The following is a 27,186-nucleotide window of genomic DNA, read 5'->3' on the forward strand; positions in this document are numbered from 1 at the left end:
AGTCTAATCATCTCCCTGGCCCTCGCCATAGTGGCACAGACAAAGAAACAAACTATGATTCTCTTTGATCTGGCTTGGGGGTAGGAGAGTATGTTGTGCAGAATAATTGTGCCATTAACCTCCAGTACCCACCCATGCCCACACCTGCTACCATAACCCCAGACACACACATAGAGATTCAAGATGACTCAACAATTCCCCAAACTAAAGGGCAAGACCCTGGGCTGCAAATCAAGGGTATTACTCTAGTAGCTCCCTTTTCTGCACCCAGAGGAACAAAAGGACACCTCTAGGCTTTTCTACCAGGGACCAATAGAGGTATATGTACAAGGAGATTCCTGCATTCAAACCTTTGCTCAAGCTGGTCCCTATGCCCAGACTGTTCTCTCCTCACGTTTGTTTGCTCGTGTTCTTTCCTTTCTTTCAGATTCAGTGCAAGTGCCACCTCCTTCAAGAAGCCTTCTGAGATTTCTCCAGTTAGATCACAGCTCTTCTTTGGAGACCGCTGTACATGCTGTGTTCTTTCCTAGAAGTTCTCCTGGGCTTGTACATGGGTGTTACCAGCTTTCCCACTCAAATGGGAGCAGCTTAAAGCCTAGGACTCTGTTTTGGTCACCTCAGTACTTCATAGCCCCTAGCACTGAGCCTGCTTGCTATGCAATAAGATTGAAGGAGTCTACATATGTGATTTCTACTATACTTCAGTGCTCCATGAATGTTAATTGTTTTTTTAATAAAATAGTGTACAGATTAGGCGGTGGGAAACCATCGCTGCAAATTTACCCCCAGACAAGTGCTTATGCCTTTTTGCCCTTTTGTATGTTGTTTATCAGAAATCAAGCCCTCGCTGCTTTCAACACAGCCATCCCTGACCTCCCCACAAGGTGAGGCTAGGTGGATCCATTTTCTGATCCCCTAAGGTTGCCCTTGTCACTCTATATTTTAATTATTGCTGTTATTTCCACCCCTGCCACCCCCACCAGCCCCCAGGTTCCTTCAGGGAAGCTGTGACCAGCCCACTGTGGTATCTGCCAGAGCTTAATGGAGAGGAAGTTACTGAGCTGGCTCTTAATGGATATTAGTTGAATGAATAACTGAATGAATGAACAGATGAGTTTTAGCTTAGTGTCCTCAGTCGCTGGGCCACATGGGGTCTCCTTTGTGGCTTAGGGCACTTCCTAAAACCAGGGTACTCCTTCTGCCTGGGACCGCCAAGGCAAGGAACCGGGGTGGCCCAATGTGAGGACTTCACAAAATCTGAGTTTCAGAAGATTCTTGAGGATTTTCAAGTCTTCCATCTCAACCTATGCTCAAGTTCTCAGGATTCACCCACCTCACTCAGCTTGAAAATTTGCAGTGACTGGGAGCTCCCGGCCCAGAACACACTCACGTATTCCATAGGTGTCTATGGATTTCCCTGCACTGGGCACAGAGTGCTAGAGCTGAAATCTCTTGCAAGGTGGTTTTTCACCCTAAGGCCCTCAGCCTGGGTGAGAGGTGACATGGAATCACCCGGACAAAGACTCAGTAAGTCCGTCGTAGTGGTTCCCAAACCTGATTGGTCCACAAATCCCTAGAGACCTTTCAGTGACTCTAGTTTTTTGGGCCCAGCTCCGGAGATTCCAATTTAGGAAGTTCAAGAAGGGAGCCCAAGAAATCTGCATGCTCTGAACACCACCACCACTGATTCTGCTGGTCAGCCAGCTGGGGAGCCATGAGATTACCGAAGGTCTTGTCTACTCCCGTACCCACCCTCCTCCTCATCCTCCTCGTCCTCCTCCGTTCCCTCCTCCTCCTTCTTGTTCCCCACCTTTCCCAGGAGGCTGCATGACCTTTATTCCCACTCAGTGCTGTGTCCCCACTCCCAGTTCACATTCCACCCATGGGACCGAGCCTGCTCTTACAATTTAGGGTAGGATGTGGCATTTCGGAAGTCATTCCAGGGCAAAGCAGGCTTTGGTTGCTTAAATCGCAGGGGCCCTAGAGGAGGTGCAGCATAGGGGATCCCGAGGAACATGTTCACAGGCACGGTGCTTCCCAGTACAGTGGTTTGCTTCCCCCGGACCCATCCCAGCCTGGTGCTCCTCACTGGTGCATCAGCAGCTGGCCCTGAGGGGACACACAGGGAGGAATCAGATGCTGGCCTGGTAGAGAACCAGAATAAGCTCAACTAGGAGCTCCCCTCAGTGGGGGCACTCTTTGTTGGCCCAGACGCGGTGCAACAGGAAGTATCTAGACTCCCCGTCAATGAACCCAGGTCCATTGCTTCCTTCAAGATTGCCACCTGCGTAAGAACACCGACTTAGTTTCTACTAGGAGTATAGCACCGACCCACAAAAGTTTCCGGTCACCTTAGGGCACAAGTAGCCTCTCCCTTCTGCAGCACAGATTTCTCTTACTCTGGAACTGATACATGCCAGGGCTGCAGATCCTAGGGTCCCACAAAGTCATCTAACCCAGAGTCCCCACATGCTGGTCATTTTCATACTCACCGTCACATTTGCTGGCATGTCTGTGCATCCCCTGTCTGACTACTAGCTTTTTAATTTTTCTTAAAATTAAATTTTAATAAACTTAAAAAATCTTACCTAGAGGATTCCTAAGCATTAACATCTATGGAACTGTGCTTCTGATGAATTAAGTATACACTTTTGAATACGCATGAAAATAAGTAGATGTCAATGAAAATAAAAAGTTCTCATACAGATGCCACCTGACATCAGCTCATCCACCTCCAGGATATGAGGAGGACATTTTGGGAAACCGAGAGTGCAAGCTTCTTGGTTTCCACATAGAATATAGAGCATTGAGAAGTTCACTGCCCAGCTACTTGCTTGGCAGGACTCAGGTGTCTTGGTGCTACCTGCTCTAACGTCACTGTGACAGTGAAAGTCCTATCCGGGCAGCCAGTACCACAAAGCATGGGCTCTATCCTTTGCCCCTCCCCAGCACCCAGGACAGAGGGCTCTGCAAGCCTCGACAAGGTATGAGCACCCAAGGATAGGACCTGGATCTTCTGTGCAATACCCACACCCACAAAGGACACTCTGTTGGGGGGCTTTCAGTGACACCAGGAGATTGGTCAGGTGCCCTGAGGTTACTACATGGCTTTCCATGCACCATGAGACCTCTGAGAAATAAGTTTGTTTGCACTAGTAGAAAAAAAACATCCAAGATAAGGAAATCTCCCTACCCTATCTTCTGAGGGCCCTCCTCTCCCACTGGGTGTCTCACCCTTAATGACAGCTGCAAGGACCCAAAGAGCCCAGATCAGGGTCTGGCCTGGGTGCACCCACATCCCACTCATCCGGCTGGACCGCCTGAACTCCTCGCACATCCGCGGCCTCCGCTGGCCTCAGAGAGCTTCAGTCAAAGAAAGAAAGGGCTCAACAAATGTTGAGCAGGCAGACACAGGATGCAGGGTTGGTGGAGAAAGGCATCAGACCAAGATCTGCAGAGGAATTGGCCAAGCAAGACTTTCCTGTTCCGATTTATATAAGGAGAAGCTGATGATTAACTAGTGAGCTGGTGAAGGATAATGTGGTAGGTTCTGGGCTCATGGGATGATATAAATAGAAAAGACATTTGGGATCAGGTAAGTCAAAGACCTCAGCTCTGATGCCTCCAAAGGTCAGGAAGGCAGCAAACAAGCAGTGAATGAAGCTGGCCAAGAGAGATCAACTGGAAGCAGTGGGGACTGTGGAAAACTGGATAGCACATGCCCTGTCTTAAAGGGGCAATGGCTTCTCAACTCCAGTAAACATTTGGCTTATGACAATGTAGGTACACCAAACCAGAAGTCTATGATCTCTCTCAATTTTTATATGCAGCCTCACTTTTTAAAAGTCATGATATGAACACAATGCAGTATTTCTACTGGCTGCAATTCTGATCTAGACCCAGCACCCTGTGTAAATATGAGGAGACAAGCCCAAAGAGGTGAAGTTACCATGCATGGTTCTGTTGGAGCATGTCCTTAGCATTCTGGGTTCTCGCTGCGCTGCTGGTGGGTCATAGAAGATCCAGCTCAGGACCCAGAAGCATCACCATCCTGCTCCCAACAGGGTCCACGCTGCCCTCAGGGTAAAGGGCCTGGGATGGGGTTTTCCAAATGCTTGGGGCTGGATGGGTAGAATCAGAATTATCTGGCGTACTTGTTGATATTGTGTCCTTCTGCTCCACTCCCCCTGGAGATATGGGGGCAGGACAATATCCATAGTGGGTTTGGGAAGCATCAACCTAATGCACAGGTTTCCCAGAGTGGTCACCTCCTGAGAAATGCAGGATTGTCACAAGCACATATTAGGAGCCTGCTGGCTACAGAACTCTGTATAATAGGCAAGGAAAGGCCTCCTCGAGCTCAGAGCAAGGGGCTGCCTGATGCATGTGGCTAAAGGCAGGTGCTCTGTAAACCTCTGCAGAATAGATGCCTTCCAGCAAATAATATCTTTCACCTCAATTCCAGCTCCATTTCTGATATGCCTATGACAGCACCAGGAATTACAGAAACAGGACTTGAGCGCAGTCCTTTCTGAAGGTTTGATTCTTAATTCAGCAAAAATCACTTATGGTTCAAATAAATCTTGAAAATCCCTCAAATTGCCCCTGAAATCCAGTGAACAGGCCCTACATATGCTGTTGAGGAGTAAGAAAGAAAGAGACTGCCTATACCAGACGTCTGGATATTCAAACTGCCCACCTTTGAAGTGATCACAAATCCTGGGAGATGAATGGGGGATGGGGTGGGAATTTCTAAAATGTTTCTGATGTGCCTGCAGAGTTTACTGGTTTAGGCTCAACATTAAGCATACCAAAATCCTATGTATAGACATGCTGGTTGCTGCTAGGTTCAGGTACTTACAGTGTTTTAGGCATCAAAGCCCTTAGCTTGGGTCCGGGCCATAGAGTAGGTCGTCAGTGGTATTTGCTAGACTGGAATCTAACCCTAGCTTATTAAGACACACACACACACACACACACACACACACACACACACACACGCTGATGCCTTTCTTCTCTAGCTTCTTACCCTTTAAAACTCAATTCAACACCCACCTCTTTCAAGAACCTTTCCTAGATTCTCCTGAACTCCTTAGAACTTTGCTTTTCTGGTACCTCTTGCTTCCTAATTACCTGCGAATAGGATTGCCTTCCTCCTAGACAAAAGGTCTTTTCCATTTATGTATCCGTCACAGCTTCTTCCGTGGGTCCTGGTGTTTCCCTCAACTTAGCCATTGGCCTTGTAACTTCACAGTTGGTACCATTCCCACTACTAACTTGACTATCGATTCACTCAGAAGTTTTCTTTAAATTGACTTAAAAAATGATTTATTATCAAGAAATTTGTATATAGCTAATGCAATGGAAATAGTGTTTTGAAAGGAGTAAATCAGTATATTTTGCATTTCTATACCGCAAAATCATCCCCCCACCTCTGGTAACCATTATAGTAAAGCTGTAGGGTATCGTGTAGAGGACCCCAAAAAGACAGAGTGGAGAATCTGCCCCTCCTGCACCATGGATCTTGGGAAAGAGAACGGAACAATGGTAGGGAAAACAGGGAGCGATACCAGGCGCCCTGAGCCCCTCTTAGACTTAAGTCCAAAAGTGGGAGATGTGCTAGACAGGGAAGTTGAAGGCAGACTTGTTTCTCCAGGAAAAGACTGCCACAGAGGTGCCCCAAATCCTTAAGCCAGACTGTGGCAGCCAAAACCGAGTAGAAGAGGTTGGGCGAAGAGAGACCTCAGGTGATGCTCCTGCTTATCCTGGATCAGTTAGTCCTTGGAAGGGCCCCAAACATGGCCTTGAAGGGAACTCAGAGGTACTTGGAATATGGTTGGGAGCTGGATAGGAAGGAGATCAGGGACCCACAGAGGTGCTTCCTGGGCTTGAGGACAAAGTGAACCACAGCCTGACCTAGGTGGAGCACAGTGCTGAGTGCTGGTCAGAGCTGAGGTGGGGCACTGAGTCACTGAGGATCCATGGGCTTTGACCAAGACAACAGGATAGACCACAAGCTCACCATGTTAGAATTAATCATCTTCCCAGGAATTTGGTGCACAGGGAAGTTGCTGTGGACAGCCCAATAATGCTAGGACTATTGCAAGTAGGGCCAGGCTCCCTCCACGCTTCTATTTGTGTGGTCACATAAGCTTCCCCCAATTCATGCATCCAGATGCCATCTTGGAGAGGAGCGGGGAGGATGGGAAGCAAATCTGAGGTCATGCATTTATTTGAAAAAGCTTATGTTACTTAAAGAGATTGTTTAAATTATTGAATAGGACTGAATTTACCAGAGGGAGCTCAATGTTAATATGTACCATTAACCACGAGGGATGAGGTGTTCTCTCTTTGTTAGAAAGAAAAACTAATAAGTGTTATAGATATATATAAGAAACAGGTTGCGGGGTGCCTGGGTGGCTCAGTTGATTGAGTTAGTTGAGGGTCCGACTCTTGACTTAGGCTCAGATCATGATCTCCTGGTTAGTGAGATCAAGCCCCGCATCGGGCTCCATCTGTCAGTGTGGAGCCTGCTTGGGACTCTCTCTCCCTCTCTCTGTTCCCTCCCTGGCTCATGTTCTGTCTCTCAAAATAAACACATAAACTGAAAAAAAGATTAAAAAAAGAAAAGATTAAAAAAAGATTAAAAAAAAGATGCTATCTTTTCTACAAACCCACCGCTGAAAGAGAACTGTGGAGAGCATGACTTCCTAACTGCGTATCTTATATTTGCTCTTCTGTCAAGGTACCACCTCTGATTATCTCAGGCACCCGCTAATGGACAGGGCCTGCACTCTGAGAAACTAATACGGCCTGTAATAATGATACTAGTTTTCATTTACGGAATGCTTTCTAGGCTATCAGAACCTGGGCTAAACGTTTTGCAACCTTTACCTTATTTAATGCCATTATTCCCACTTTGCAGATGAGAAAACTGAGGCTCTGCAAGGTAGAAGGAATTGCGAAATATCACAAGGCTGAGAAGCCAGCACAGCTGGGACTTGAGCCCAGACTTCCTGCTTCCAAACTGCAGGCTTAGCCATTTAGAGAAGAGAAAGAAGGAGGAATGAAGGTCAGGGAGCATGACTGACTCCTGCAGTTCTTGGGCTGTTAAAAATCATTTAATCTTCTAGGAAGCTGAGTAACCCCCTGACGTCACCTCCTTGGACCTTGATGTTCCCATCAGTAGTACAGACCAGTGGCCTGGATGGCCCCTGAGACACAGACCTTTGATGGGCTCTCTCTGTCCTCCCAAACTGCTCTGCTGAAACCCTGCAGGAGAAACCGGAATGAGAGAGGACCTCAGTGTGAGGCTCAGCTTTGGCTTAAAATATATGCTAATCGACCCTGCTACCAATGGCCTCGGGTGCAGACTGGACTGCAGGTGGACAAAACAAAGGGAGGGTGCTCTGGGATGGACTCGGGTCACAGGGTGCAATCCCCCTGTCACCCAACACGGGCCCAGAGCTGGGTACCCTGGGGCTTCCTTCCCACAGCCTTTCTTCAATCCCACTTCACATTGCTGCTCAATGCAAATGCTTCAACAGGATGTTCAAATCCTTTCCCATCTGGCTTCATCCTGCCATTCCAGATGGATGCCTCGCTGCACCCCATTGCTGCACCCCCATAACTGTGCTTCCATCACCTCACCCCCATCCCTGTAGCCTCACCACTTTACCCCATCCCTGCACCCCCATCACCTCACCCCATCCCTACAACCTCATCATCATACTACCATCATTTATTCCCATCACTGTGGGTCCCATCACTGCACCCCATTGGCAACCATCCTTTGTTAATTACATTTTCCTCTCCTGGAATGTTTTGCCTTGACTTCTTCACCTGGCAAAATCCTATTTGTCTTTCAAGCTCCCACAGGAACACCGTCTCCTCCATGCAGAGCCCCTTATTCTCAAGTGCTACAACCGTTTTCTCTTTCCTCCTGTGTGCTTTGTCAATGTTTCTATTATATGATTTACAATGCTCCGTCCTCGTTCTGTGGCTGTTTAGCCACAAATGATGATGAGGCTGAGGAGGATGATGCCGATATCACTTGTCTCCTGGTCACATAACCTCAGGCCACTTCTGCTTTAAGTCACAGCTGCAGTGGACAGTTCTGTGCAGGCTCAGTCTCACCTTGCACTGACTGCACACCACTTGAAGCACGGGTGGGCCATGTGACTTTCTATTTTCTGCCCCAGGCCTTCTCCCTTGTCACAAATATCCCCTCTGACTTTGTCTAAGTGAGATTGGAACTAGAATAACCCAGGAGTAACACTCTCAAGGAAGGGAGAACGAGGCCTGGGAGATACACACTCCAGCCTCTGAAGGCATTCTGTGTGCTGCTCAGGAGGCAGAGGGTTCCAGAAAAATTGAGTTCTCATTGCTCACAGCAGCAGTCTCAGTAATACATCCTTTCTTGTCTTTTCTCTCTCTTCTCCCAGCCCCAAGCTCTGCTCTCAGGGAACAAAACTAAGTCAGTGGGCACCAGAAGGAGACCTAGGAAGTAGATTATCAGTGGGAATATGTGAGTGGATCCCTCACCATTCAGATAGCATCATGTCATAAAGACTCTCAGGGATGGGTTGGGATGCGGTCCAGCTGGAGGGGACCATTGATGTATGCCTTAACCCTAGCATCTCTAAGGTATAGAGGTGATGCTAATTACAAGGGTTGTGGTGTTGGCTAGATTTCATTAACTGCCTTGGAAACCCTGAAAAAAAAAAGACAGGCTCTGGTCAATCTGCTATCAATACAGAGTGAAAATTGGTAGGCTTCCTGGCAGCTTTTAAAGATAACCTTATCTCCTTGAACCACAGTTAGGCCATGCTGTGAGGTCCAAGATTTCAACATAAGAGTGAGAGAGCTACAAAGAAGGTTCAATGCGTAGCTGTGGAAGATCTCTTATACTAAAGCCAGGGCCCAGGTAAGATGATTAGGACCCCGAGACCTGGGGTGGAGACATGTGGATGGATGTGTTTGAGAACCATGAACATCCAGATTCTCCTAAACTCTCCAAACGAGCAGAAACCAACCTCTCCTTCTTACTAGAGGAGGACAGACTTGATTTGTGATGTGTGTCTCACATGAAATGCTTTTCTACTTCAAGATCACCCGATTTCATGCATTGCCCCTGGCCAGTCATGAAAGCCAGGTTTCAGCAGAGCTTGAACATGGGAATGTAGCCCCTTCTCTGGGAGGAAATGGCTTTCTCACTGAATTAATTGCATAACATGGCCAATATGTCCTGGTAAAAACTGAGAAAAACATGTGTGGGAGTGAATCCTGAGGGTGGTGGACCTGAAGGGTGGAGCAGAAGATAAGACTGGATAGGAGAGAATTTAACACAACAGCACATTCTCAGGACTCAGGATTTATTGTCCTGAAAGAATGTCTCGAGCTGGTCTAATATGCTGCAGGAATGGCTTCTTGAAGCTTGAACACGATGACAGCCTACAAAAAAATGAGATGGAAATGCTAGAATTGCCATGGCCAAGTATTGATAAAGTGATCAGAAGGTTCGGGATATGGGTCTATTAGAATAAATTTATTTCCTAGAATGAGGGAACTCACCACCTGGTGATATTTACTAGGAGTGCCCAGGGACTCTCTTCACTAGGGTAGTGAGGAATGTACCAGTGTAGAGGGCACCTATACCTTTGAGAAGCCCAATGGTGACAGTTCTTGGTAAGTAAAGGTTGACAGTAGGCAATGCTACCATGAAAATAGGCTTCGTTCCGATTCAGTCAATGTGAGTGAATCTGGAATAGCAGAAGCCAGGTAGTGTTACTTAACCACCAGAGATAACGTGGAAATCGCTACCTCAATGGACAGCAAAGGCAGTGGCAACCAGGGTGCCTTGTCCCACTGAGATCTATGACAGTGACTAATAGACCATGGTATTCCTAGAAATAAGTAGGCAGCCAACTTGAATGTTGCTTCAGTTGTAAAACCAGAAAAAGCCAAGAGCTGGTGAGCAGAAGTTGCATGCCAGCCATAACAGTGAAAGATCACAATGCCTTACCAGATGTTTCTAGATCTAAACCACTTCTCTGGGTGGCTCAGCTAAGCATCTAACTGGCTCAGGTCATGATCTCAGGGTTCATGGGTTTGAGCCCTGTGTCAGGCTCTTTGCTGACAGCTCGGAGCCTGGAGCCTGCTTCGGATTCTGTGTCTCCTTCTCTTTCTGCCCCTCCCCTGCTTGCGCACACTCTCTCGCTCCCTCTCTCTCTCTCTCAAAAATAAATAAGCGTTGGGGCGCCTGGGTGGCTCAGTTGGTTAAGCATCCGACTTCCACTCAGGTCATGAGCTCACAGTTCGTTGAGTTCGAGCCCCGCATTGGGCTCTGTGCTGACAGCTTGGAGCCTGGAGCCTGCTTCGGATTCTGTGTCTCCCTCTATCTCTCTGCCCCTCCCTTGCTCACATTCTGTCTCTCTCCCTCTCTCAAAAATAAATAAACATTTAAAAAATTTTTTAAAAAATAAACGTTGAGAAAAAAAATTTAAATAAATAAACCACCTCTCAAACTTACTGAATCCATTCATTAAAGGATTCTGGGTCTTCTTAAAGAAGAACTATGTAATGACACTACAAATATATATATATATATATATATATATTTCCTCATCATGGGAAATTCCAGATGCATGGTCATTTGATGCCCATGATCTAGTTTTTCTTCTCAACCAGGACCCAGTCAGTAAGACTCCAATAGATGCTTCTGAAAGGGCATATAATTCTCTGCTGCAGTTAGCAAGGACTTACTCCAGAATTCCAGGGACCTATATCATGAGTCTCCCACTAGAGTTTTCCATAAACTCTACACTGCATCTTTTCCCATCCCCAACATCTCCAATATCCTAAGGCCTGCCAGGTCCTATCATTCAGTAGCTGGGATGATTGGTCCATGGTGCCATTTCCTCTCCAGACCCCACTCAAAGTCGGCACCCTTTCATGTCACTCAGGACTTGGGCCAGCTGAATACCATATACAAATACCCTTGTCAACTAGACAGTGATTGGGGGTCACATTTCAAAGGTTGTGATATATAAGACTGGACAAAAGAATATGCCATTGAATGGAGGTTTCATTCCCCCCATCACCTGCAAGCAGCAGGGTTGATAGAAAGAATGGAACATTAAAGATGCAAGTTAAATTACTAACAGGTAAAACACATTGGTCAGATGGACTAAAGTACTGTCCCAGGCTTTAATACACTTAAGTGATCAACCAGTAGGGCTTGTTGCCCCATACGCCACACTAGGGACTCCTGCTCAGACACCCAACACTGTAAAGGTATGGAAGCTGTGGGGGCAGCCATTGCCTTGGCTCTCACCATGGATCAATGTGTTATATGCTGCTAAGAACACCAAGTCCCATCATGCCAGAGAAAGGTATCATCACTAGAACTTGCAATAAGACGTCCCATTGGGATGGACAAGTTACTTCACCCCCTAGGTGAGGGGGAACTACTCAGTCTCCACTGGGATCCTATTCTCCTGATGCAAGCCAGAGCTGTTGAAAAGTACTAGGCCTGCAATAGAACATGCACCATTGAAAGGGGAGAGAGGGTGGTAGTCCTGATCTGGCATATCCTGTCTCCAGTCCATCTCTTCATGCCTGACAGTGCTGTCTCCCTCAGTCAACATGTATGGTATATACAGCCAGGCTAAGTTCCCAAAGCTGTCAACCCCACACTCCTCAAGGCCAGGTGGGCAAGTTCTGTTTTCCACTGGCACGATCATTTGGCCACCATCTTTTTTTCTCCATTGGCCTGGAGGACATTATAACACACGTAAAAGCCCTTACTAAATTCATCCAACAAGCCTTAAATGATAGCCAACTAAACATTTCTTTACCGAACACTGAAATGTCTATAGTAAGAAAAGTTGTCCTCCAAGATTAGATGGCCTTGGACCTTATTATTGTCTCCCAAGGAGGCACCTGTACTGTTATCCAAATAGAATGTTGTGTGTCCATACCTGATGAGGCTGCTAATGTATCATCTTTATTAAATCACACGAGGACACAAGTGAAATGCCTTGAGTGATCAACCCCCAGTCTAGGGGACTTAAATAAATCAGTGGTTGGGCTCTTGGAGAAAAAAAAAAAAGGTACTTATTTTGGTAATTATCTTGATTTGTGTTTTCTCTTGCATATGCCTCTATTGTTGTTGTGGTATCTGCCTCCCGTATAGCCAGATAGCCACCAAACCAACAGCCTACATGCAAGTGAAATCCTTTGTTGACATCTCAAGGCACACTGAGGAAGTGGGGGGTGTGTAAGAGTGTAAGAGCCTGTCTCAAGGTATGGAATGCTAGAGGAGGTCATTGACAGGATGTGACCACCAGTTAACCCTGGAACTGGACCTGGGCAATTGGAGGCTCGTCACCCCCTCCCCTGTCCTTGAAATACACACTCTGCCCACCGTTCCCACAGTGGGTGCCATTTTGAAGGACAGAACCTTGACAGAGTAAGACATTGTGGAGACCATCTGGATGGTATACATGACTGAATCCAGTTAAGACCTACATATAAACTTGTAAGATTCTGGTGAGGGGATGCCAAGATCTACTCATTTTGTTGCCACCCAAGACAAGACTGAAAAGTAAGTTCCCTTGCTTATTAAACCTGCCACCAATCTGGAGTGCTCTGCCTCTTTCTTTGGTCTTTTCCTTGCCTTCCATGTACAGGAGCCAGTTTGCAAACCAACAGCAACTAGACCTAACAGACATGCATAGCATGCTATATCCAACAACAGCAGAATACACATTCTGCTCCAGTGCACATAGAACATTCTCCAAAGTATACCATATGTTAGACCACAAAACAAGTCTCAATAAATTTTTAAAAGTTTGAAATCATACAAAGTATCTTCTACCACGATGGAATTAAAACAGAAATCAATGACAACAGAAAATTCAGACAATTCACAAATATGTGAAATCTAAGAAAGACACTCAAACAACCAACAGGTCAAAGAAAAAATCACCAGGGAATTAAAAAATACTTTGAGATGTTCTCTGAAAGTATACACTTGTGACTTAAAAAATAATACTTTGAGATGAATGAGTTAGAGGCACATCACAGCACAACTTATGAGGTGCTGTGAAAGCAGTGCTCTAAATGCCTACGTTGAAAAAAGAAGATCTGGAATAAACAATCTAAACTTCTGGAGCACCTGGGTGGCTCAGCCAGTTGAGCAACTGACTCTTGATTTCGGCTCAGTTCATCATCTCATGGTTATGAGGCCAAGCCCTGCATGGGGCTGTTGGGATAGATAGACCAAAACACAAAGAGAAAAGATTCAAAATACTAAGGTCAGTAATGAAAGTGGGAACATGACTACCAATCTTATGGGATGTTTTTCAGGCTGAAAGGAAATGATAAATCAAATAGAACGCGAATGTATGACGGAGCTCTAAGACACACAGAAGTAATATATATGACAAAACAAAGCATGAGAGGAGGGGGTAAAAGGGATAATATTATATTAAATTCCTTATATTATGTAGCTAAAAAATTCAACAGCAGAGACCAAAGAAAGAATCACAGAAAGTACTCTATTAATCTAAAAGAAAATAGGAAAAGAGGAATAAAGGAAACTACAAAAGAAATGGTGGAAAGAAATAACAGCCAAGTGATAGACTTCAGCCTACCCACTTTAGTAAACACTTTTGATAAAAACGAATTAAACACTACAAGTTGCGACCGTGGTTTTTCAGTGCATTCAATATAGATTTCAAGATAAGAAATCTTACCAAAGACAAACAGAAGCATTTTTTTAGTGACAAAAAGAAAATACAGTGACCAGAAAAATAAAACAATCCTTTTTTTTAAAGTTTATTTATTTTTGAGACAGAGAGAGAGAAGAGACAGAGCATGAGCGGGGGAGGGGCAGAGAGAGACAGAGACACAGAATCCGAAGCAGGCTCCAGGCTGTGAGCTGTCCGCACAGAGCCCGACGCGGGGCTCGAACTCACAAACCATGAGGTCATCACCTGAGCTGAAGTTGGATGCTCAACCAACTGAATCACCCAGGCGCCCCAAAATAAAATAATCCTAATTGTGATGCACCTAACAATGAGCCAAAAGAAATGAAGAAAAAAACTGAAGTATACAAAGAAATGGAAAATATTACAATCATAGTTAGAAATTTTAATACAGCTCTCTCCATACAATTAGTAGAATAAGCAGGGAAATTTCAGTTAAGAGAGAGACTTGAACAACGTATTAATAATCAATTTGATCTAACTGATATATGCTAGACTAACAACTGCAGATTACACTTTCTTTTCAGGGGCACATAGAACATTTACTAACAGGAACCATATTCTGGGCCCTAAATGAAGTTTTAATAAATTGCAAAGTATTAAAAGAATTAAAATTAAATTAAAATAAGTATATTCTCTGATATATGCACAATGCCAAAGTTGATAACAAAAGATAATTAGAAAAATTCCAAACACTTGTAAATTAAGCAACACGCCTTCACATAACAAAGTAAATTAGACACTGGAGTTCAGGGATTGGTGGACTTTCAGATACCATAAGTGGACTGACATCATCTTTGGAAGCATCCTTACTCGGGTGAGACTATTGTTGACTGGCTGCCCCTCAGAAGTGTGTTTACTGAAGTGAGTGTGTCCCTGATGGCTGATTTTCAAAAGCAAGCAAATAATGATGATTTGTGATTTTCAATAGCATGTTCACTGAAGCAAGTTGTCATTGATCAACTGAACAAATTTAAAACAAATTCTGGTGGCTACTTGCTACCATAGCTATAGAACAATCCATTTGTTATTAAATTTGAGAGAACATGTTTATTTTCAATATGAAAAATCTATTTTTTTCTACTTAAAAATTAGAAAATGAAATTATAATGGCATCATAAACATCAAATGCTCAGTGATATATTTAATGGAAGATTTGAAAGACCTCTGACTCAAAACTACAAAACAATGCTAAGAGGAATAAATGAATAAATAAATGGGGAAGATAAACCATGTTCATGGATTCAAGGACTCAGTATTATTAAGATGTCATTTCAACCAAATTGATCTATAGAGTGAATTCAACCCAAATAAAAACTCCAGCAGGCCTTTCTTTTTTTTTCTTTTCAAAAATAAATTGAAAAACTGATTCTAAAATGTAAAACCTTAAAAAATTTTGGAGGACTTACACTACCAGACATCAAGACTTACTATAAAAGTAACTTGACCCTTACCTCGTCATACACTGAAATTAATTTAGACATACCAAAACCTAAATGTGAAAACGTAGGAGAACATTTTCATAATATTAGAATAGGCAAAGGTTTCTGAGAGAAACAAAAGGCATTAATCAGAAAAGAAAAACATTTATAAATTGTATTTTATTAAAATTTAAAACTTCTGCTCATCAAGAGACATCATTAAGAATGTGAAAAGATGAGACACAGATTGAGTGAAAACATTCACAATACATATACTTGACAAAGGAATCATACCTGGAATATGTAAGATTTCCCACAAATAACCTAATTAAAAATGGGCAAAAACAGAGTGGGGGAGGGCTGGGCAAAAGGGATGAAGAAGGTCAAAAGATACAAACTTCCAGTTATCAGATAAATAAGTCCTAAGAATTTAATGTACATCATGGTGACTATAGTTAACCATATGTACTGCATATTTGAAAGATGCTAACAGAGTAAATCTGAAAAGTTCTCATCACAAGAAAAAAAATTTTATAACTATGGGCGGTGACGGATGGTATCTCAACTTACTGCGATGATCGTTTCACACTGTGTACAAACTGAATCACTATATTGTACACCTAAAACTAGTATAATGTTCTATGTTAATCATACTTCAATTTTAAAAATTGGGCAAAAGACTTGAGCAAGCATTGTACAAAAGAACCTAGCCAAGTAGTTAATAAGCGCATGAACGGGTATTCCATATCATTAGCCATCAAGGTAATGTGATTAAAAATACAGTGAGTACCATTATACATCACCAAAAGGGATAACAATAAAAAATAAAATTAAAAAAAAACTAACTATATCATGTATTGGCAAGGATGCAGAGTCCATTGCTAGGAGAGAAAGGTTAAAATGGTAAAAACCACTTTGTAAAACTGTACGTCAGTTTCCAATAAGGTAAACATTCACCAACCCTATGACTGAGCACTTATACTCCAAAGAGAAATAAATGTATGTGTCCACAAAAAGACTTGTGCAAGAATGTTTACAGAAGCTTTATTCATAATAGCCCCAAACTAGAGACCAATGTTCATCGACAAGAGAATGGATAAACTGTGGTGTGTTCATACAACTGAATACTACCACTCAGCCATAAAATAAACAAAACTCCTGAAATGTACAATGTGAGTGAATCTCAGAAACATTCTTTTGATTGAAAGACGCCAGACACCAACAGGCAAAACTAACCTCTGGTAACAGAAGTCAGAATAGTGGTCATGCCAGTGGGGAGAATTGCGCAGAAAGGGGCATGGGAACTTTGGGGGGTTATGCAAATGTTTTGTGTCTTAATCTGGTGATCACATGGGTGTCAACCTATGTAAAGATGTATGAAGCTGAACACTGACGCTTTGTCTCTAGGTAAGTTATATTTCAACAACTGGCTGAAGATAAATCAGCGAGGTCTCATTTCTAAGGATTTTGCTGGGGGTCAGAAGTCAAGGCCATTTCTAGATTCACTCACTGTCAAGCCTGGGTCACTGTTATTATAGCTTGTATGCTGGCACCCCAGCTAGACAGGATACTTTGCTGACTTCCACATCTTCCCTCCGCCCTGGACATGCTCTAAAAGCCAACCCCTGGATTTAGTCAGTTTTTCATCCTCACATCCTGTGGCTAAACCCTGAGCTCAGGCCACAGCCCTGAAAACACACCGGGCACTTCCTGGAATGGCTCAGCTCTCTGTCAACAGCACAAGCCCATTCACCAGTGCAGGTGAGGTCTCTGATTTCCACTAGGAAAGAATCAGTAAGTGTCCAGGTGTACTATACCGTCTGCATGTAGGGGTGTGTGTGTGTGTGTGTGTGTGTGTGTGTGTGTGTGTGTGTGTGAATCCCACTCTCCAAACTTGGCAGCACAATAAATGAGACTCTATTTTTCTCCAAGTGAACTGAATTTCTATACTGCGTGCCCGTCACCACCCTGCAGAGTGGAGTCACCTGCCACTATTGCTGTTTTCAGATCCAAGCTGGCAGCTCCCTCCTGGCTCACTGCTCTTTGTCTCTGCTCCTTTTCTGGCCTGGAGTTTGAGCAGAGCTCCACCTTCCCAAGGTTCCCTTTCTGTGTTGTCTGTCATTGCAGTGGATTTGGACCGGAGGAGGATGTCGAGGCACAAACAAATTCCCAGCATATGCTGACCCAGAAATTTCAAACTTAATAATGTTCATGAGCACACGCCTTCTCCAGCTACTGAAGGCTAAGGCTTTTGAACCTCAGAAGTTCAGAACTGATTCCCATTTGGGCTGCCTTATGCCATGCCGTCCTTCCTTGAGGAGAAGAATGCAGAATGGCCTCACGAACTGAATGAGGAAAGGGCCAAATAGGTACAAGGAATGCAGGAGAATGTGACACTTCAAAATACTATCCCTCCACACATCCTTGGAGAGTGTTGGGACCTCCTGTGAACTTTGCTGAGAAACTAGTATGTCCAAGAGTCTGTGGGCAGGAGGGCACAAGGGCAGGAGGAAAATGAGGCATAAATTTCACCTTAGAGGGAGTTACTGTGTGAATGTAGGTAACTTTAACAGAAGACAGAATATGGTAATTGCCCCAACTGCATTTTGGACCGAGATGGTGTGCAAAGAAGGAAGATGATTAATCCGAGGCAACACGGCAGATACCCCCTTATTTTTCACCCTTGCACCTCAAGCTGTTGACCAATGGCTTCAGGGCTCCTCATCAGGGAGCTCCCTGCTCCTAGCCTAGTCCTCTCCACAGCTTTGAGGGTAGTTCATACAGTATCCTTCCTCTTTGACCTTAAAACTGTGATACCTAACCCCAGACGATTGTGGGGCTGTGTCAAGGAAGAAATAGTGTTTCAACACTTACCAGAAAGAGGGTGTGGGGCGCCTGGGTGGCTCAGTCAGTTAAGCGTCCGACTTCGGCTCAGGTCATGATCTTGCAGTTTGTGAGTTCGGGTCACGCATCGGGCTCTGTGCTGACAGCTCAGAGCCTGGAGCCTGCTTCAGACTCTGTGTTTCCCTCTCTCTCTGCCCTTCCCCTGCTCGTGCTCTGTCTCTCTCTGCTTCTCAAAAATAAATGAACAGTTAAAAAAAATTTTTTTTTTAAGGAGCGGGTAAGGAGTGGGAAGGTGTTCTGGAAGATTGTTGCAGGAAAGGCTAAAATTTGTCCACACCTACCTATATCTACACTCTTGGCATTGACTCTTCTTCTACATTGACGCTGAGCTTCATCATGTGACTTGCTTTGGACAATGAAACAACAGCAAATATCATACAAGCAAAGAATTGAAAAGTGCTTATATGGGTTTGGCTTCTCTTTCGGCCCTTCAGAACCCTGCAATTACCATGTGTGAACCAGTCTGGCTAGCCTACCGGATGATGGAAGTCAGGGCACCAGTGTCCCCATCGCTCCAGCTGATGGTGGGGTCTCCTAGCTGACTGACAGCAGACCTGATGCATGAGCGAGGCTAGCTAAAACCAACAGAACTGCTTGAGTAAGCCCAGACCAAATTGCTGTGCCCAGACCCACAGAAACTTGAGCTGAATAAATGGTTATTTTTTTAAAGCCACTATGTTCTGGGTTGGTTTGTTGCACAGCAATATATAACTGAGACAGAAGTTGGTATGTAGATGTTAGATGCTGCCTAAAAAAAAACCCCTAAAACTCCTGAGACAGAATGTTGTATCTTTAGTGTGCTCTTAGCTGCTTACGATAAGATAAAAAGCCTGTAGCAAGGCAGAAAAAGAATCAATGTCTGGCAAACATTTCAGTTCCACACTGTTGTTTCCAAAAGGTCATGCCCTAGAAGGAACAGAGAACGGTGGAGGAGAGTGGAGAGAAGGAGAAACCTGATCTGCGTCATGCTTCCTGGCTGGAGAGGAGATGAGTCCTGGACCCCAAGCCAGAATGGTAACATGTACCCAGGCACAAGATCTTATAAGCCATCACACAAATGGCCAAGTCCCCTGCCCCAAATGTAACTCACAAAAGGCATAGGTCTTCTGGATGATGGATGGTGGACCCTTTGTGGACCAATGATTGAGAAGTAGGTGGTCCTGCAAACCTCTTGCCCCTAAACCATGCCATGGCGTGGGCTGATGGTCCAGGGATTAGGACCCAATCTGCAGAACTAGGGAGGGGCCTAGGGAATCCAGAAAAAGGTCAGGCTAAGCTTTCCCACCACTTGGGTGGAGTGAGAGCTCTACATCCTAACAGCATTATAAAGAATAATTATGAATTATAAATTATAATTATAAACATTATACTTTTGGACTTACTTTGGGGTAGTTACATTACAACACACTCCTTTGCTCTCAATGATGGCCATGGGAGTCAAGCTTTAAAAGTTCAACTCCTTGCGACTGGAGGAAATATTTAAATTATTTATGGGTTATATTAATATTATATAATTATTATGTAATATTGACTGCTTCATTACTATTATCATGACTTCTGCGGTGCTAAGTGCTTTACATAAGTTATTTAATCTTCCTACAACTGTATGAAGTGGGTATTACTACTCCATTTTATAGATGAGAGAATTAAGGCTTAGGGGAACTAGGTATTTAGTTCCCAGACTTCTAAGTCTGTTTAACCCATTCCCCTACGTTGCAAATTTGTCTTTGGAAGCAGCAATCATGGCTACACAGATGTCAAGAAAGTTACAGTTAGGAGGGATTCAGAGATGACCAAAGCCAGCCTCCTCATCAGAATGATGTGGACGCTGAGGGTTAGAGGGGTCAGGGCTCACACCAGGACCATGGCTCCTGATTCCTGACCACTCTTCTCTACACAGAGGGTTCTCACTTTCCTCCCTGACGGTGCTGACCTTACAATGTGCAGGCACCGTGGAGCAAAAAAAGGGTGATATGCATTGTCTCATTTCATCCTGATGACAACACTGGGAGATATTTTAAATATGACAAAACTGGTTTCAAAAAGTTATTGTCTTGCCCAAGGTCCTGGATGCTGAATGGCAGAGTCAGCATTTGAAAGTAACACTCTATTAGGGAAGCCTGTTTTTTTAACTCCTACTCTGCCTGCCTGGGGAGTGGCAATCATCCCAGGGAATGAATTCGCAAGGGAAGATTTTCTATTAGTTGGGGCCCCAGGAGGTTTCTCACATGCCTACAGTAGCCCCCACCTCTCCAGGCCCCACCTCAGGCGCCTGCCTAAGGCCCTCCTGCTCACTTGTGTGCAAAAAGCTCTTCTCCAGCTTGTGTCTCCAGGGGACTGCTAAGTGTTCTGCTTGCCCAAGCCCATGCCAACAGCATCTAACTGCCAGGGACCACTGCCTGCTATCCTCACTGGGAAACAAAGCACTTGGAGGGGGGAGGGGAGAACCAGCACGCAAGGGGGAGGCGGGGGATAGGGGTCATGATCTATTCATTCCTCTGGCCAAAAGGCCAAGGCACCTCCAGGGTTGGGGGTCACGGGCAGAGGTTTTCTGCAAGGGGAAGAAATGGTGCTGGGACCCTTTACGTGACCCAGGGTTAGAGTGGGGGCAAGATAAAGAGTTACTTTGTTTCACTTAGAAGATGTCGGTCAATACCCAAATAGAAGGGGCAGGTCCTAAGGAAGCCTGCTGCAATGGTTAATTTTATATGTCAACTTGAAGGGATGAAAGGGTGCCCAGATAGCTAGTAAGACATTATTTCTGAGTGTCTGTGAGGGTGTTTCTGAAAGAGATTAGCATTTTAATGAGTAGACTGTGTAAAAAGATTGCCCTCACCAATGTGGGTGGGCATCATCCAATCTGTTGAGGGCCTGAATAGAACAAAGAAAATGGAGGATGGGCACTTTGCTTTTTGCTCGAGCTGAGACACGCAGCTTTTCCTGACCTCCTAGCCATTGGACTCCGACTGGGACTTAAGCCATTAGCCACCCCAGCTCTCAGGCCTTCAGACCCATACTGAATTACACCACTGGCTTTCCTGGTTCTCCGGCTTGCAGACAGCAGATCATGAGCCTTCTTCACCTCTACAACCACTGACCTGCAATCATTCTCCATAGATAGATATAGATATAGATATAGATATAGATATAGATATAGATCTCCATATCCCATATATCCTATTGGGTTTGTTCTTCTGGAGAACCCTGACTAATAATACATCTACCTTCGAGTAGAGAAGGATCAAGCATGTGTCTGAATATAAAGATGCAATCCCTAAATCCCTCATGTTCCTGATGGAAGAACCTTGACAGATTATCTCCTCCAAGATTCTAAATGTACCACAGAGAAGCCAAGATCCTGCATAGGGCAGGTATTTCCACATTTCCTTTTTGCTTAAGAGGTACTTAGAGACGACAAGGTGTCTTTACCATCAGGGTTTAGACAATTAACTTACCAGGCATAGCAGCATTATTTGCTAATAGTCAAAAGCTGGAATCAACTCAAAAGCCCAGCATTAGTAGAAAAAATAAATGTACGAGTAGGATGAATAAATGTGGTATATCCACAATATATGTGGAATAGTTTACAGCGAAGAAAAAGAACAAAGTGCTCCTATAGGCCATGGATTGAATGAATCTCCCAAAGTCAAACTTAAAAAGCCAGACACAAAAGAGTATATACCGCATAATTCCCATAGTGTAAAGTTCAAAATTAGTCAGGCTAACCTATGGTGACAGAAGTCAGAATAGCAGGGCCGTGGGTAATGACTGCAAGACTTCGGGGGTTCTGGGAAATGCTCTGTATTTTGATGTGGTGGTATGGTTGCATGAGCAAAATTTTGTGACGATTTGATTTGTACACTAAGTATCTGTGCACTTTTCTATATGCATGTTGCACATTATACTTAAATTAAAACATAAAAGCAGATAGTGAATATTCCTTGAGTGTGTGCATGTGAAATCATGTGTAGGTGCTTCCAGAAACTCTAAAAGGCCCACCGCAAGATATCAAGAGAGACAAAATCTGGAGACAAAAATTGGAGTGATTTTTTTTTTACTTTTTTCATACTTTTCTGTATTGTTTGCAACTGTATTTATTATGAGCATGTACTATTTTTATAATCAGAAAAAATGGCTATTTTTATTTGAGGAATGAGAGAATTAAGGCAACATAAGAGCAAATAATCCTTAAGAACAAAGGAGGAAGGCTCCAAGTAAAGTATAGTGCTATATCATGGACACTCTGTAATTACCTGTAGAATAGATGTTTGACCCCATAAGGTTGTTTCATTAAACCAGGAAATTGAGATCCGGTGAGTACAAGTAAGAATTGAAGCCTCATCTCCAATTATGGAAGAAAAGGTTCGTCTTCACGAAGGGATGTGTCCCTGGGGGGCACCCAGAGCCCAGAAATCTCTGTCCTAGTCTGGCCAGCTCTCTCTCAGCATGAGAAGGGGGCTAGGGGCTTCCTGGGATGATAGCCTGACCCAGGTGCCTGGGCTGGACCGCCAACACTGAAATCTTCAGAGGAATCATCACACTCGTGATTGTTTTCAAAGAGACTGCTGCGTGCCTGGCACTGTGTAGGTATTTAAGTAGGTAATCTAAATTTACTCTTCTCAATCGTCATGTAAAAGAAATCTTGATGGCTGCATTTTGCAGATGAGGAAGCAAGGTTCATCCAAGGTCCCACAGCTGGTCTGGCAAAATGAGGTGGAGGCTGGGACAGAGGTCCTGCCGTAAGGGCTTTAGAGGCACTGCCTATGACTCAGCGTGGATCCAAATACAACCATGGATTTGTTTCCTGCCAAGCCCCAAGCCTGGGCAAGCACATCAAGTGCCTGACCTGCCTTTCTAGAGATCCTCATGCTCAAGTACCTGCCCTAGGTCCCAATGCCAACATCTCAAAGAGCCTCAGTGGTTGGGCCTGCAGGAAGAGAAGGCTTGGTTTGGTGCAACAGAATGGACAGGTCCCTTTCAGAACAGATACAGAAGTCAAGAGCATGTTCTCTCATTGTTATGATGGAAGGCTTCCTGGAGAAGGTGTCCAAATGAGGATGCCTAGAAAAAGCAGCTTATACTGTTATACATCCTTCCAAAATGGAAGCTGGGAGCACTAAGGGTGCTGCCGGCTATCCCTCAGGAGCTGCCTCCCCTGCCTTTCACATTAAATTTCTAACTTGGAAAGAGGACCCTGGATTCATCTGGAAGTTTTGAGCTGAGAGACACTCTGGGCTTTGAGTCTATTAGTTTTTAAACTGTGTCTTCTAAAACACTGGTATATCAGAACAGCCTCTGGAGCCACAGAGAACCAATCGAGGTAATGCTCCTTCCCACCCCGACTTCCAAGGACACTCTCACCTCTCAATTATTAGATTTTATTTTATTTTATTAGATCAAACAGTGGGTCTTGGGGCACTTGGGTGGCTCAGTCAGTTGAGCATCTGACTTCAGCTCAGATCATGATGTCGTGGTTTGTGAGTTCGAACCCCACATCGGGCTCGCTGCTGTCAGCACAGAGCCCACTTCAGATCTTCTGTCCCCCTCTCTCTCTGCCCTTCCTCCTCCTCCTCCTCCTCCTTCACTGTCTCTCATAACAAAAACAAAACAAAACAAAACAAAACAAAACAAAACAAAACAAAAAAATGGATCTCAACCAGGAGCAATTTTGTACCCCTCCCCATTGCAGGAAACATTTGGAAATGTCTAACGACATTTTTATTATTAAAACTTGGGGAGTGCTACTGGCATCCAGTGAGTAGGGGCCAAGGATGCTACTGACCACTCTACTTAGAACAGACTTCCACAATTATCCACCCCCGTAGTCAATAGCGCTGAGGTTAAGAAACGCTGGGATAAACCATATGATACACTTGACATTTTTGACTTACAAAAGCAGTGATTTCACATGATTCATATTGGCTTTCTATAGCTTTCATTAAAAGAGGGTTCTAAAGTAGTCTTAAACATTGCCAATGATTAAATCCAAATCTCTGTTGCAAGACAGTCAGAATGTAGCTCAGAGAGAATAAGGGGATTTCCCAAGGTCACACAGCAAACAAGCATGGATCCAGACCTGAACATGGGCCCCCTTCACCTCTGTTAACCCTTTCTGTTACCACAGAAGCCTGGCCTCCACTGCAGGACAACCACAGGAAATGCTTCTTCCCTATTTGCTGCTCTAATGCTCTGCCCCAGGAGAAATTGTTTCTGAGAGGGCTGCTTCCCACCAAAAACTTGGAGTGACATTCATCCAGAACTCAAAAGAAAATCTGTTTGCCTAAGAAAAAAGAAGAGGGGAACAAAAGAACCTTATCCCCAAACAGCCATGCAAAGTGAGGCCAGCTGCAGGGAATTAAGTGAGATTAATACCCGCTCACGTTGATGAAGAGAGAAAAGGCATATGAGAAGCACATTGAGAATGACAAGGCTTTCCTATCGAGGAATAATAGCTTCGCTTCAGATGGACAGGGAACCTTTCACTCTGAAAGAATGAGCTCGGTGCCATCCCATAATAAGGCCTGTGCAGGGGCCTGCAGGAGTGCAGGGGAACTTGTCCTCCAGGAAAAATGCAATTGTGATGCCACAGCCACTTCCAGAGGCTGAGGACACACAGCCTGTCAAAGAGCTCTGCTTTCCAGAGCTGGGAAGAATCTGGGAGATGGTCTGCGTGAAGCAGATTTGGGATGAGGAACAAGAGTCAAGCTTTCCCTCACCCTGCAGCCAAAAGCTGGGGAGCTCTGTGGCATTTTGCGTGCCAACTTGAATTTAACCTGCACATCCTCGTTTTAGTACTTGGACACTTAAACCCCATCCACCCACTGCCATGCCCAAGTTTTGTTCACTTTTCTAAAAACTGCATCCAGGAAGCACTCATCTCATCTCACATCTCCATTGGATGATAGGGAAACTGAGGCACAAAGAGGGGAGAGGTTTGCCTGAGTCAGGAGAAGAGCTTCTCACCTCACCCCTACCCAAGCTAGGGTCCTTTCTCAGACAGGAAAGGAAAAAAAGCCAGCAAGCAGATACCTGTGGGCATCCTATTCAAAGATTTTTTGGTCATAGTTGTAAAAAAAAAAAAAAAGAGAGAGAGAACTACCCTATAAAGTTAAAATAAACCCCTACAAACACAAAATATCCTAAGCTACCCACCACAGAGTTTGGGAAGCAGGTTCCCCATCCTCAGTGAGGAATCCATCCCCTTAAAAAATGCATTAAGCCTCAGGTATAGCCTCTCCAGATTTCCTATTTATCAAGGCCTCAATTATTTCCCCTGGTGCACTGAGTGCCCACAACAAAAACTGGAATCACTTACCAAGACCTGAATTCCCTCATCTTCCTTCTGATGGTTTCCATGGCAAACACTTTCACCTTCCATTTTATATATAGAATTTAGGCCAACCCAAGGGCTCTTGAAAATGGTTTTTCTGACCCCACTAGTGTTGACCCTCTTTCCCTCTTATAAGTCAGTGGATTTTATTTTAATTTTAAGGTTTACAATTAAATTGTAGCTGTTCCAGGACTGTCTGTCAGCACGTGGCTTCAGCAGCCAGCCGCAGCCCAAATTCCTCATCCTTGTTCCTTTCAACACAGAATGATAGAAGCCTTGGCAAGGACTGTAATGAGGAACAGAAGAGTTTACTCTCAAATGAAGCCCTTCCCCTTTGATCTTGGCCTTTCTGATTGTGCCTTTGGCTGCTAAACACTGCTTTGATCCTTTGCCTGCCAGAAGCCACCAAAGATTTTCCACATCCTCTGCTCCATTTAGAATGAAACAGAAACTTTGCCACCTGGCAGGTCAGGACAGCCAGTGGTAGGGAATGAGAAACATGAACATCTACTTTCTAACAGTGACTGGACATTTGGGGAGGCTATGATCAATGGGGCCTGGAATGGACAGTAGAAATTTTCTATCATGCTGCCTTATGTCCAGTTTGGTTAAGCAGGAGGGCTGTCCTCCACCCTCAGGCAGAAAGAGATGGCACAACTTCTTCACTGACCATTAGGACTGACCTCCTAGAAACCTGCCCACAGAAGACACGGACTGGCCTCCTAGAGACCTGCTCAATAGAAGACACGAAGCAAATGAAAGAAAAGATCACTTTGGTTTCTTCTCTCAGTCCTGACCAACATTCTGTGAAATCATTGTCTATTCAAACATTCCCAAGAAGATAGTCACAATATATAGGGTTATCAGAGGCATCATCCACAGTTGTCAGAGTCCTTACCCCAGTGCCTTTGAAGGGGACTCAAAGGATACAAAAGAGTAGCCCCCACCAGATACAACCTCATGCCCCTGCATTTATAATAAAACATGGAGAGTATCATCCAAATTTCCATCTCCACCTGTTACTTCAAATGTCACCATTGGTCATTTCTTCTTTACAACACGAATACCTTGGGGGAGAATGAGTGGTGGTGAAGCTCAAGGCCCCCAGATGAGGGGGATGAGTTTTTCAGACCAGAAGAATCCAGGTCAATATAGAAGTAGTGAAAGAAGGGAATTGAGAGAGGAAAGATGAAATAAAGATATAAGAAAGAGGAGGTAACAAAGAATAACTGCTTCTTTCACAATTCTGACAAAAGGTCAGCCTGGGGAAGGTCATTTTACTCCTTCTACTCATCAGTCTTAATCGAGACTCCTTTGGATATAGATCCCTAAGCTGGACCTGTTTTAAAGGTTTGCAGGGAGAGAGAGAGAGAGACAGAGAGAGAGAGAGAGAGAGAGAGAGAGAGAGAGAATAAAGGTATGAAGAGAAGTTGCAGACCTGCTGTACTCCCAGACCTGAAATAAGCAAAAAGTTCAACTTCTGAAGCCTAAGAGGGGCAATGAACTCTGGGAGGCCAAAGCCAGGCTCTCAGACCTATATCTGAGCTAGGGAAAGGTATTCTTCCTGCCTAGGGCTATGCCCCATTCTAAGCTATTTGACTGAAATGGGGCTGGACAGGCATAGAAACCCTGGCAACATGGACTTATCTAAGTGATTTGCTGGCTCAGTCACTTAGTTTGTAATATTCATATAGAGTAAGACACCTACACACATACCTGATTATATAAGGCCTGAATCTAAAGGCCAGGAGAGCTGAAT

At 44.4% G+C, this 27,186-nt stretch overlaps 1 protein-coding gene across 1 annotated transcript in view; it reads right to left on the reverse strand.

Annotated features, from left to right (window-relative positions):
• CES5A (carboxylesterase 5A) overlaps positions 1-27,186 on the reverse strand; it is a 288,860-nt gene that overhangs the window by 26,424 nt on the left and 235,250 nt on the right. The window contains 2 exon segments of the mRNA XM_081791541.1: positions 1,905-2,109; positions 7,228-7,272. Coding sequence (XP_081647667.1) covers positions 1,905-2,109; positions 7,228-7,272 — 250 coding nt within the window.

Source organism: Panthera onca, chromosome E2 (assembly GCF_046562875.1).
Source record: "Panthera onca isolate mPanOnc1 chromosome E2, mPanOnc1 haplotype 2, whole genome shotgun sequence".
NCBI lineage: Eukaryota > Metazoa > Chordata > Mammalia > Carnivora > Felidae > Panthera > Panthera onca.